This window comes from Salvia splendens, chromosome 4 (assembly GCF_004379255.2).
Source record: "Salvia splendens isolate huo1 chromosome 4, SspV2, whole genome shotgun sequence".
NCBI lineage: Eukaryota > Viridiplantae > Streptophyta > Magnoliopsida > Lamiales > Lamiaceae > Salvia > Salvia splendens.
In genome coordinates this window covers 5,446,345-5,460,227 of record NC_056035.1, presented here as the reverse complement: position 1 = coordinate 5,460,227, position 13,883 = coordinate 5,446,345, and the positions used below count along the sequence as shown (strand labels likewise).

The 13,883-nt window shown below is 39.5% G+C and overlaps 1 protein-coding gene across 1 annotated transcript; it reads right to left on the bottom strand.

Moving 5' to 3' along the window:
- Nucleotides 1–1,514: 1,514 nt before the first annotated feature.
- On the bottom strand, nucleotides 1,515–6,467 carry LOC121798102 (PH, RCC1 and FYVE domains-containing protein 1-like). Its single transcript, XM_042196944.1, has 9 exons — nucleotides 5,780–6,467; nucleotides 5,589–5,675; nucleotides 5,281–5,370; nucleotides 5,060–5,140; nucleotides 4,783–4,938; nucleotides 2,618–4,699; nucleotides 2,285–2,431; nucleotides 1,882–2,168; nucleotides 1,515–1,808 (listed from the first exon to the last, which is right to left on the bottom strand). The coding sequence occupies exons 1-9, from the start codon at nucleotides 5,825–5,827 to the stop codon at nucleotides 1,709–1,711; spliced, it is 3,078 nt and encodes a 1,025-aa protein (XP_042052878.1). The 5' UTR covers nucleotides 5,828–6,467; the 3' UTR covers nucleotides 1,515–1,708.
- Between the last annotated feature and the right edge of the window lie 7,416 nt (nucleotides 6,468–13,883).

Here is a 13,883-nt window from a genome sequence, read left to right as displayed (position 1 = left end):
CTAAACAATTTTTTAGTATGGCCAATAAAAATTAACTTCGAAATGAAGAAACTGTCATATAAGACGACTTGATAGAGCACATATATTGTGACAATTAATTTTTTTTATTTGAGCTATCTTCCTGTCATCACTTTCAATTTGTGACTTCAAATCTTTATTTTCTATTATAAGTACTTCATTTCTCTTATTTTATTATGTTGTACAGTACTTCCATTATATGAAGTTATGAACATAGTAATTTTACTTCAATTTATAAATTTTTTATATTTTAAATATATTAAAATTAATTATAAATCTACATTTTATTTTGAATATGTGATATGGAAAAAAAGTTATTAAGGTGGGTCGGTTATTGATAAAAGTAAAAAATATTCCCCTATTTTATATCAACAGTCATATTCCTATTTGGGGTGTTTTAACAAATAAAGTCATCTCTCTTATATAGGGAGTAATTCTCTATTCTATTTTATTCACTTTAGGATTCTCTTTCTAATATCTATTTTATTTTCTCTTTTTACTCTATTATTTCAAAACTTAGCGTACATAAGATATGGTAGCATTTCATAATCTGTGTTTTTTTTAAAAATACTCCTATAGTTTTTATGATTTAGATAAAAAATTTTGTTTTGTACCTTCGAAATCCTTCTTCCTCAAAAGCTACGATTTAGCATTTAATTGAAGTTAATATTAGTACTAGCCTTCAAAGTAAGTATTTATTTAATATTTTTCTCTACACAAGTTTTATACTCCATTTGTTCCATAGTTAGTGGACACAAGTTTTATACTCTATCTGTTCCATAGTAGTGGAGACATTTCTTTTTGGTACGCAGATTAAGAAAAATGTGTGTATTGTATTAAATAAAAAGATAATAAAATAGGAGAGAGAAAAAAGTAGAGAGAATGAAGTAAGGGAGAAGGAATAGTAAGTGGGAAAAAATGTTGACTTTTACTAAAAATTGAAATGACTCAACTAATATGAAACTTATTGAAAATGACAAAATGACTCAACTACTATGAAAATGAGGGAGTAGTACTTAATACTTATTGTAGAAACGGTAGGAGGCCAACGAGTCCAAAATTTATGCTTGCATGCCTTTCTAGTTTCTAGTACTGAATGAGGCATTCAATGTCAAAAAGTCACAATCTTCCTATAAATATATATTCCTCTCCAAAGATCAAACGTGAATTCAAAATCCCCTGCTTAATTAAAGAGGAGAAAGAAGTAAAATTCGATACGAGGAACTGCTGGAGTCGACAACGTGTACTCGTGCTCAAACCCGATTAGGAGGCCGAGTGCCACTCCTGCAGTGGATGATACCTGTGTCGTGCAGCCGGTGAAAAGGAGGAATCTGTGGTGAATAAGGAGGAATGTGGAGCCGTTGAAGCAATGGCAAAAGCTACTGTCTTTGTGAAGGAGGCTGTCAAAGTCAGTGCTTGATCAATAGGATTACTGAATCTGCTCTATTAATAAAATTATTTTACTTTTGTCTCTACTTATTTTATGCTAAAACAGATACCAAATAAAAGCCTCCTCGAATTGTTATAAGCACTGAAAAAATATGATTCTCATTTAGTGCTACAGCCCTACAGCTACTACACTAGCAAAGCTGCACAAATTCAGACACCCAAAACCAAGATATTACAAAACCTGGTATACTTATCATGTTTTCTAATGGTTTTAGCTAGCTAACATAAACGCTGCTTGTGATCAAGATACTACGTTTGTTCTGATGTTGTGTTGCTCGCATAGCCTCGTCTCGTTTTCAGCCCACCACTTCTCTGCTTGTTCCTCTGTGTACTGTTTCCTACTGTACAACACAACATAAATGTTCAGCGTATCATTCCTCAATAGTTCAACCGAAGATAAATCATGAAAACTACCTGAATCGAACTCGTCTGAGTTCATTGGTTCCATTCTGCAACGGGGCAAGAGTTATGTACACGCCAGGCTCGTCTTGTATAGTCCGCTCTGATTTCTGTGACTGGGACTGGGCTTCAGTGCCATTGGAAAGTGGTGCAGACGAACTGCCACTAGGCTCGTTCTTTGGACAAGTTTTGACAGTCACAACGCTCCCGTTGGATGGACCATTAGTGTCATTGCTTATCTGCTCATCACTATGGCTGCACACAACTTGTTTCTTTGGTCCTCTCTCGGCCATATCTTTTAACTGCTCGTGATTTGGATTCTCAGTTTCATTAGACTCTCTATACAAGTGATATAAGAAAAAGAGAAAAATTGATATTTTATCAGTAGATTCATATCTGCTACGTAGTGAAAACCAACCTGAGCAGTCAGTGACTTGATCACTTCTTTCGCAGCCTGGCTTTTTTCAGCTTCATCGGCTGCCCGTGCAGCCACCTCCTTCAGTTGCTCTGATTTTCTTTCGAGTTCAGATTCTAGAGACTGGGATTTGGTTGAGAGTCTGTCCACCTAAAAATCCATATCAAGACAATTATAGTAGTGTGCAAAGTAAAGAAAAACAGTTGATATCATTGCAAAACGATTTTGTTATTCGGTCGCTTGGACTGAATCGAAAGCCATAAAAATACACGAAACATGCACCAAACCTACAGTTTCAATTCAAAATTCGATGCTCATCAGGAGTAAGAAGCTTACCTGTGCCCTTAAACTTTTGAGCTCCATGCCTAGGATTTCATTGCTACTCCTTAATTCATCGGGAGTTGCTTCAAGTGTTCGAAATGAGAAAGATGGAGAGGGTGATGGGGTCGATGACCTCTTCCCTAGTACTGGAGAAGGTGACTGAGAAAATACTCTAGAATCATGTGCGATAAATGAGAGAGAGACCGGTGAAGAGCCATAGGGGCTAGATGGCGATTTTGAAGAAGTGCTAGGCCTCGGCATATTCCCATTCCGAAGAGGAAACATGCGGTTGTCAACTGATTCAGGCTTCACACTGAACGAGGACGTCCTGTCATACTTGAGTGACTCGGTAAATGAAAGTCTGGACATACTTACTGGCAAACGGGGAATCCCAGGTTCGGGGATATCACTGGCCTTATGTAACGTACTCGCACTTTTGACATAAGGAACGCGGGGAACAGATGCATGATCTGAATTCTTCTGTAATCTGTTGAAACAATCATCACAAACGCGATATGGCTTGTTCATACTGGGAGCTAACGAGGCTTTAACCGACTTCCTAGTGCTGCAAGCCGTGCAGATGCCAAGCCCGCAGTTGTAACAGTTGTGGCGTTTCCGCATGAAACTGAAAGGGTTATGACAGCCAGAGCAGACAGAGATATCTGCACTGGATATCCATTTATGAAGGCATATAACAGCAGTGAAATTCGAGCCACACGCTATGCTTTTCACATGCTTCTCCTTCAAGAAGGTGACAAGTGTGGGCGTGTTCCTGTCTTCGTTGTCTCCATGCCCGAGTTGGCCATTAGTGCCTTTACCCCATGTGTAAACCTCTGCTTTTGATGTCAAAACAGCAATGTGATGTGAGCCACAAGCAATCTCTTCCACGCAACAGTTTTCAATGCTACCTTTTATACAAGTTGGAGCCTTTCCATCTTTTCCCATGGTGTATACATTTCCAGAGGTGGTAAGAGCAACAGTGAGCTTGTTCCCACAAGCTACCTGAGAAAAATCAGTGTCAACCAATGAAGATACGCGTTCGGGAACCAGCCTTGGTTTATCATCACCATGCCCAAGTTGCCCGTATTCTCCATCCCCCCACGTGTAAAGCTTTCCAGCAGAGGAATTGTACAGCCCTGGCCCTGAGGTGGAAGATTTATATACTAGTTTAACCACTGCTGCAGTGTGCCATACACCACAAGCAACGTGCTGCGCATGTAGTCCATTCAAAGCTTCCACTTCTCGTGGAATGCTGGTTCCACTACGATCACCATGGCCTAATGCACCAAAGGTTCCATCTCCAAATGTAAACAAGTGGCCGGTTGAGGTAAGGAGAGCCGTATGCCAAGGTCCACACGAGACGAATGTGATTTGGAAGCCGTCTGTAGGGCCATTGACCCGTTTGGGGATCCAGTGACTCACATCAGTTCCATGCCCAAGCAAGCCACATCCAGAAGATCCATCACCCCAAGTGTAGAGGTCGCCCGAATGTGTAACTGCACAGGTATGATAATCGCCACATGCTACCATTTCAATGGTCTTCCCATTAAGAACTTCAATGAGCTTTGGGTGGAAAATGTCTGTTTCCATGCCATGTCCCAGCCTCCCTCCGGCCTCCTCGCCCCAGCTGTACGCCTCCCCTTGTTTAGAGACTAAAATGGCGTGTCTCTGCCCACAAGCAATGCTTTGCACATCAAGCACCCCTGTCGAATCCAAGGCCTTGGGAACTAGAGCGTCAGTTTTTTTATTAGACGATTCTTTAATTTTAGTCAGACCGCCTCCCATTACTCCGTTGCCAGTGCTTTCTCCCCAGATGAAAACATCACCCAAGTTATCAAAATCCTCATTATACGAACCTTGACTCGATGAACTTAGAGCACTAGAGAGGCTCACCCTGATTGTTTCAGCCCCAGAAGTTCGGGCATTTGAGTTTTCTGCGGCTCCAGCTGAATGCGGAGTGAAAGAATGCGCAGGAGACTCAGCAAATAGGTGATTCTTGCTTGAAGCAGTGAATGACAAAACCTCAGCAAATACTTTTCCTAATCTGCTCTGAGGTGTGCTATCCGATCGTTGATGCTCGCTCATATCCTGAGCCAACTAAACCAATGAAAAATAGAGAGCAATTAGATAAGGAAAAATAATGAGCAGATGGAACACATGAGATGGAAAATGGAGCTCACAAATGAACTTGATCGAGAAACCCTCCAAATGCGAGGACTTTCAGATGATGCAGTTTCGCTCCTTGCTTCGTTTCTTACTTTCTTGTGGCTACCACGCTCGATTAGAGCTTTTAAACCAACAAACCAAACCTCAGCTTCATCCTTGTCTTTACATATCTGCAGAATTTGAGGCAACAATAATTACCCTCATCAAATGCTTAGCGTCAAGAGACAATCAACAACCTGTTGAAACCGTGCATGGTTTATACATGTAACAAGATAACAACCTGAAACTCACCAAATCTAAGGATCTGTCATTATATATGAGAGAAAATGATTGGTATTCCTTCTCAGGCCGAGGATACCGCTGAAATACAGCCTGTGAAGAGATAAATGTACATTAGTTCACGATAAGTTATAACAAGAAAACAGATTAGTTCACTTAGGTTGAACAAACTTAAAGGCTCCACATTCTGCACATGAGTTATAAGAGTAGAGAAAATCAATGGTCGTACTTACAGTCCTCTGCCCGGGAATTATCCTGGAAACATTGCGTAGATCAAGGTGTTTCTCGTCTTTTCCATAATACCATATCAAGGTAGACTCATCCTGAAATATACAGAGGCTCAGCTTGAGTGAATATGCATGATCAAATGCCATTTAGAAGATCAATATAATCCGACTCAACAGCCTAAATGCAAGTTACTTTCTCATCCATGCAATGACAAGCAGCCTTCATATATTATGATTACCACAGAAAGCAACAACATCCCTCATCTTCACCAAATTCATATGAACATATGTACAAAAATCGGAAAGCAACTCACTGTGGAAAGTCGAAAAGGACAGAACTTTGGCTTCCCTCTCCGACCATACTTCAACAAGTGTGCTCCTTTCTTTAGAGATGTAATGGCCTAAACAGAAAAACACTTTTCCAATATAATTTCACACAAACTTGCAACAAGCTCATTAATCCCATCAAACATTATAATAAACACAGTTAAGACATGGTAGGTACCTGATCAATGTCTCTTTCAACAACACTAAGCATCTGCAAATCAGCCATTCACGTTCCAATGTAACTATGTGTAACAGTCCATTTAGACCAAAACCCATTTGAATTATCACAAAATAATGTGTTGTCCCACCTATTCTGCTCCATCACAATCCAATTTCCTCATCTACACAATCAATCCAACACCAAAAAAAGCCCCTCAAAATCAAAATCAAAATCAAAATCAGAATCAAAATCCCCTCTTCTTGAAATGCAGCTCTAAACAAGTATGTTCTTGATTGATATCACGATTTGCAGCCATGCATAAATCCAAAATCACAATGGCGTAGGGGGAAAAAAAGAATAAATGAGTGTATTTCTTCTGCAGTGAAACCCAAAATTGTTGTAGGCGTTACAGAAGAAAAGAATAAGGGGTGGTGGGGTTTTCTTGTGTGATGAGCTCAAATCCAATCAAGAAACAGAGGCAAAATTTAGGAGATATGTTGAAATCAAAAGGGTTTTTTTTGTGAGAAGGGAATTATGGGATTTGGAAAGGGTTGAATTTTCAGGGCGAGACCCCTCAAACAAACGTGCATACATTCGTGTTCAATTATCTCTCTGCTCTGCATTTCTAAATATCAAGAATTCCTATTTTTCCGCGAAACAACCATGTCAGCAACTGAAAAGTCTGAAAATCAGTTTGTAACTTGGATTTGATGATTGAGATGGATTCACTTTTGTCATTTTCGTCACTCTCTTTATTGTCTTTGACAAATAAAGCCAAAAAAGCAATGCATTATCCCGATACAACACCTTCAATTTTTGCACTTTGTTTCCATTGTAGGTCATGCTCTGTCTGCTCTAATCTAATCATCACTTTTCCTCTAAATTAATTTCTTTATTTTGAAATTAATTTATTGGTGATGGCACGTTATTTATGGATCAAATCATAGACTGATAGACATGTTTTTGGTTTGATTGTGATATAGTTTTACTTGGTCAAAATTAATAGGAATATAGTTGCGAGTTACGAGTGATTTGTTTTTTCTCTCTAAAATATGACTTGTTTTAACACCTAATTGTAGTTCCCTAAATAAAATAAGATAACAAACAACTCATTTTGGTTAAGTTGGGTATGGATTCATTCCACTAGGCTTGGTCAACTGCTATTTATTTCAATGTTAGTTTTCCTATCGAATGAAAAAGTAAGAGTTACTCGTTTTCATGGAGTATTATTTAAAATGATGATCTATTTGGCATGATGGTATTAGTTTATTCTTGACTTGTTATGAAAGTATGCAAAAGATCGATGATGACAACCATGCGAAAAAGAAAGAACACTAGAGTTTTACGTGGTTCGATCGTAAGATCTACGTCCACGGCCAAAGGCAATATGATTCAGTATATTGAGAAATATGCAGAGATTTACAATCACTCAAGAACTCTCTCCAAGAACTCAACACCTCTAATCTAATTCTAAACCAAGAACTAATCAAGTGATAGTTTGGAGACTCTTTTCTTGAATATCGAAGTAGCTGATTTTCTATTTCAGATGCAGCCTTCGTCTGCTTTATATCAGTCCCTTCATCCTCCAACGGCTCTCTTGAGATGTTAGTTATCAAACCAGTTATAACTGTTCCAACGGCTACTTCCCGTTTCTTGGTTTGCATCAACATGCCGAAGTGCTGCATGATGCCGAGCTCAGTAAAATGCCGAGCTCAATGAAATGCCGAGCTCAATAAAACGCCGAGCTCAATAAAACGCCGAGCTCAATAAAACGCCGAGCTCAATAAAACGCCGAGCTCAATAAAACGCCGAGCTCAATAATATGCCGAGCTCAATAATATCTTGAACGAGCTCAACCTCTAACAAATCTGCAGCTGTTGAGAATGACATTGTTTTAGCTTGCTGCATCCAACGGTGATTGTGAGATTATACTCCAACAAACTCCACCTTAATCTCAGAATCAACAATGAATCATAATCCTCTGACAAAACCTCAAACTCATCACTCCACAAGTCCCACCAGCCCCAAACAGTATTTAAACTTCATGGCTGGCAACGGCTTTGTCAACATATCAGCCGCATTATGCTCAGTGGATATTTTCACCATCTTGACTTCACCTCTCTGTATTTCATCCCTTATGAAGTGCATCCGCACATCTATGTGCTTACTTCTTTCGTGAAACACTTGGTGTTTGGCAAGGCATAAGGCGCTGCTGCTGTCACAGTTTATCTCCACTGTATCTTGCTTCTCCCCAAAATCTTCTAGGATTCCCTTCAGCCATATTGCTTCTTTCACAGCCTCTGTCATTGCCATGTACTCAGCTTCCGTAGTAGATAAAGCAACCACATGTTGTAATCCAGATTTCCAGCTTATAGCAGTGCATTTAGGGTGAACACATATCCAGTTTGAGATCTCCTATTATCTCTATTTGATGCATAATCAGAATCGCAAAACCCCACCAGTGCTCCACCTTGATCCTTACAATCTGCCTTGTACAACAGACCATAATCTGAAGCACCCTTCAAGTATCTGAGCAACCACTTCAATGCTATCCAATGCTCTCTCCCATGGTCTGACATAAATCGGCTAGTAACACTTATAGCCTGAGCCAAATCTGGTCTTGTGCATAGCATTGTGTACATTATGCTTCCTATGATGTTTGCATAAGGTATCTTGCTCAGCTCTCTCCTCTCTGAGTCATTCTTTGGTTTCTGATCCATGCTCAACTTAAAGTGAGCAGCCAATGGTGTAGAGACAGGTTTGAAGTCATCAGCCTGAAATTTCTTCAAAACTCTCTGGATGTAATTCCTCTGCAACAACCTGAGCTCTCTCTTTGGCCTATCCCTCAGTATATCCATGCCAAGGATTCTCCTTGCATTTCCAAGATCCTTCATTTCAAACTTGGATTCCAGTTCAGCCTTGATTCTCTCAATCACTCCCAGATCTGCTCCTGCCACAAGCATATCATCAACATACAAAAGTAGAAAAGCAATTGGTACACCATTCCTTTCTCTGATGTAAACACAGCTATCATACTGCGATTTTCTGAAACCAATACTCATCATATGCTCATCAAACTTGAGATACCACTGCCTACTACTTTGCTTCAATCCATACAAACTTCTCTTGAGCAAACACACTTTGTCTTCATTCCCAGCCTTCATGAACCCCTCGGGTTGATGCATATATATTGTTTCTTCAAGTTCACCATGCAAGAAGGCTGTCTTGACATCGAGTTGGTGTAACTCCCAATCATACTTTGCAACAAGAGCAAGCAATATCCTGATGGAACTGTGTTTTACAACCGGAGAGAACACATCATTATAATCAATCCCCTCTTCTTGAGTGAATCCTCTAGCAACAAGCCGTGCCTTAAACCTGACACTCTCAACTTCACCAACTTCAATCTTCATCTTGAAGATCCATTTGCAGCTAATAAGCTTTTGGGTCCCTGGATTCTTCACCAAAATCCAAGTATGGTTTTTGAGTAGTGACTGGATCTCTTCTCTCATAGCTGCAAGCCATTTCTCCTTTTCCTTACTCGACATAGCTTCAGCATAGGTGGATGGCTCTAAGCACTCCAATACCTCAGCAACACAGAGAGCAAAAAAACTCATCTCATAATCACTGAACCTGGCTGGCTTTCTGATCTCTCTTCTATTTCTGTCCCTGGCTATAATATGTGATCTCTGACCATCATCAATCTGATCTCGTTGCTGGGGTTGCTGTGGACTTGAAGCTTTATGGGAGCTTGAAGCTCCACCTCCATTCTGATCATCTGGATCACTAGGTGGTGGCTGGCCATGCTGAACTTCTTGATCAATAGATACTCTTTCACCCATCTGATCCTCAGTCTTCAAGAATGGCATATGATGCTCATGGAAGACCACATCTCGGCTCACAATTATCTTCTTGTTCCCCTCTTCAGTGCACCACAACCTGTACCCTTTTACTCCATGTTGGTAACCAACCATCACACATTTCTGAGCCCTTGCATCAAGCTTTCCCTGCTTGCAGTGGGCATATGCTCTACAACCGAACACCTTGAACTGATTGTACTCTCTATCTCCACCATACCATCTGACATCTGGGATTTCATTTCCTATAGCTGATGATGGAGAACTGTTAATTAGCACTGCAGCAGTACACACAGCCTCCCCCCAGAACATCTTTGGCAAGCCTGATGATAAAAGCATGCATCTGACTCTATCGAGGAGTGTTCGGTTCATTCTTTCAGCAACTCCGTTTTGTTGCGGATTAGCCGGGACTGTCCTATGCCTTTGTATCCCATTTGATTTGCAGAAAGACTCAAAATCTTCAGATAAGAACTCCAGCCCGTTATCAGTCCTCAAGCACTTGAGAGTGGTGGATTTCTTCAGCTTCATCTCTGTGCACCATTCTCTGAATTTTTCAAATGCTTGTGACTTCTGCTTTAGGATGTATATCCAGACTTTTCTGCTATAATCATCTATTATTGACATGAAATACCTGCCTCCTCCCATAGAAGCAGGCTGAGCTGGACCCCATAAATCACAATGCGCATAGTCAAGAGGTAATTTGGAGGTGTGTTTACCAGCCTTGTATGGTAGCTTCTTGCTCTTTCCCAGAGCACAGTGTTCACATTCCTTGAACCTCTGATCACTTCCAGCCGGAATGACCCCTTTCTGGATCAGTTCTCTCATCCCACTTTCTCCAAGGTGGCCGAGCCTCTTGTGCCACAGACTCATATCAGAGTCCTCTGCAAGATTCACTGAAGCAACAACAGTTTCTGCTACTAGATAGTATAAACTGTTTCTTCTCTCAGCAATCAGCAAGATTTTTCCATTAAGTGAGACATTCATATAGCCTTTCTCAGAAGAAAACCTGAAACCTCTAGATTCAAGCATGCCAAGTGAAATCAAATTCCTCTTAATCTCAGGAATGTACCTGACTTGAGTAAGCAGTTTTGTTGATCCATCATGAGCTCTCAATCTGATATCTCCAATGCCTTTGATGTAGCACATCTGATCATTCCCCAACATTACTGACCCGGTTTGCCTCAGAAAGGTTTTCAAACCAAGCTTTGTTGGAACAAATATGGAAGCTGCACCCGGAGTCCATTATCCAAGAACTCTCTATCCCACCACTCACCACATTCATGATCTGGGGTGGATCTGTGTCTTCTGCAAGATCAGCCTGATTTTGGGTAGCCTTCTCTTCGTTTTGCTTCCTTTTCCACGAGTAGCAATCCCTTTTGAGATGCCCAGGTTTCTTGCAGTAATGACAGCTTCGCTTCTCCTCATTTTGCTTCTGATACTTAGGCTTTTGATTCTGATTGAATTTCTTTTTCTTGCCTTTGAAAGCCTTTACATTCAAGGCTTGACTGCCACTTCCTTCATTTGTCGTCGAAGAGTTCTTTTCCAGCTCCTTTGATCGAAGAGCACACTGAACTTCTTCATATGTGATGCCAGATTCTGCATTCCGGCCAAACAGCATTGCATCTTTAAGATGCTGGAATGTTTTGGGAAGAGCATTCAAGAGCAAGATGGCCTTGTCTTCATTCTTCATGGGGCCATCTACATTCTCCAAATCATCCAGATTCTTGCTGAAATCATCAATCTGCTCTGCGAAGGGTCGGTCTTCAAGAATCTTGTATGAAAAGAGGCGCTGCTTCATGTATAGGCGATTAGCAAGCGACTTGGTCATGTACAGCGCTTCGAGCTTCGTCCATACCCCATGCGCTGTGGTTTCCTTCGCAACCTCGCGCAACACCTTGTCCGTGAGATTGAGAATAATGGCGCTATGGGCTTTCTTGGCAATCTCAGCCTTCTTCCTCACGCTCTTCTCATCGAGATCTTCTTTTTCTTTCCCCTTCGGATCAATTGGCTCGATTGCTTCATCGAGCCCTTGCTGGATTAACAGAGCCTTCATCTTGATCTGCCACAGACCAAAGTCATTCTTCCCCGAGAATTTCTCCGCTTCGAACCTCGTCGTCGCCATCGATATCAACTCCGATTGCGTTTCCCACAGACGGCGCCACTTGTTATGAAAGTATGCAAAAGATCGATGATGACAACCATGCGAAAAAGAAAGAACACTAGAGTTTTACGTGGTTCGATCGTAAGATCTACGTCCACGGCCAAAGGCAATATGATTCAGTATATTGAGAAATATGCAGAGATTTACAATCACTCAAGAACTCTCTCCAAGAACTCAACACCTCTAATCTAATTCTAAACCAAGAACTAATCAAGTGATAGTTTGGAGACTCTTTTCTTGAATATCGAAGTAGCTGATTTTCTATTTCAGATGCAGCCTTCGTCTGCTTTATATCAGTCCCTTCATCCTCCAACGGCTCTCTTGAGATGTTAGTTATCAAACCAGTTATAACTGTTCCAACGGCTATTTCCCGTTTCTTGGTTTGCATCAACATGCCGAAGTGCTGCATGATGCCGAGCTCAGTAAAATGCCGAGCTCAATGAAATGCCGAGCTCAATAAAACGCCGAGCTCAATAAAACGCCGAGCTCAATAAAACGCCGAGCTCAATAATATGCCGAGCTCAATAATATCTTGAACGAGCTCAACCTCTAACAAATCTGCAGCTGTTGAGAATGACATTGATTTTAGCTTGCTGCATCCAACGGTGATTGTGAGATTATACTCCAACATGACTCACCCTCCAATTTATTAAATGTAGACAACGTTTTATCAATTAAATTGTGATTTATAGTCGGCATGATAATAGTTACGCTATGAGGCTTTACTCGTAGAATAAGTTGCTTATTCATATTTAATGGCCTAAGATTGAATAAATGACGAACGTTGATGGAGTTCGAAAAGGCCACAGCCTTTGGTTGTCGCACTTGAAATTGCTATTGTAATAGTACTCTCTTTGTCCTCTAAAAATAGAAATTATTTCTTTTTTGGTCTGTCCCAAAACTTTTTATTTTAGGAAATTTCATTTTCTTCTAATGAAGTGAGACCCATTTTCTGCTAACATACTTTTCTTTCTATTCTTTTACTTTACCAGTTTTGTAGTATTAAAATTTGAACCATATCAAAAGTTTCTATTTTTAGGGGACGGATGAATGTGGTATTTTTTTTTCAATTGAATATAGAGATAGGCCAAATTAAATCAATTTCAAGCCCATTGGCCTTTTAAGTATTTTAGCTCATCTTTATAGGTATTTTGTTGGTAGTTTTATGTTTTATTTTAAATAATCTGAGATGTTACTTGCAATATAAAGAATATTTTCCACTTTGTCCTTTCACTTAAATTCGACAATATTATCTTCACATATATGAAAAGTGCATCAATGTAATTAAAGCAATTAAGTTTATGTTTATGTACTCGAGCCAAGGCCTAATTTCATGCGGTTGGTTTTGACCCAATATATCGTTCTTATAAAATAAATAAATCAATCAAATTATTCCTTAATTAGTATACTCCACTAATTGTATAACTTTCACATGGTAAGTTCTTTTTCTTAAAAACAGAGTTTGACAGGTCTTAAATCCTTATCGACATGATAGAAACAGTCCTAGCAATTCAATGTAACATTTAAAAATTAATATTACATGCGATAAATGGTTAGTTTTTATTAAATGGATATCATAAATTAACAAATCCTCCTATAGTACTAGTATTTGTTGCACCCTAATTAACATTTACATTACAGTAATATCATGAATTGAACATCAATAATTAAACACTCCATCTATCTATTCACAAAAAAAAAGTCTTAATTATAGTTGCCTATTCGATTATAGAGAAGAGTTAGCGAGAATTTTGGACGTTCACAAAAAAATTGTCTTATCCTATTTACATTATCCTCTCCTGCTTTTCTTTAATTCAGTGTTCCCCCTTCCTAGGACTATTTGTCTATTTTGTTGATCGAGAGTATTAATTAACAAACTAAAATCCAATAATATAAATTAATTATTATATGTCATAACTGAGAATAATCAGTCATATTTAATTATAAAATTAAATTAAACTAAAACATAAACTGGAATTCCTAAATTCCAATTCCTTGTTGAGTTTCTAAACTCCAGCTCTCCAAATCACATTAACAAACAACATAATTAAACACTTCCAGTAAATTAACACAAACATACATGATGCAACAACTCAAAATTATG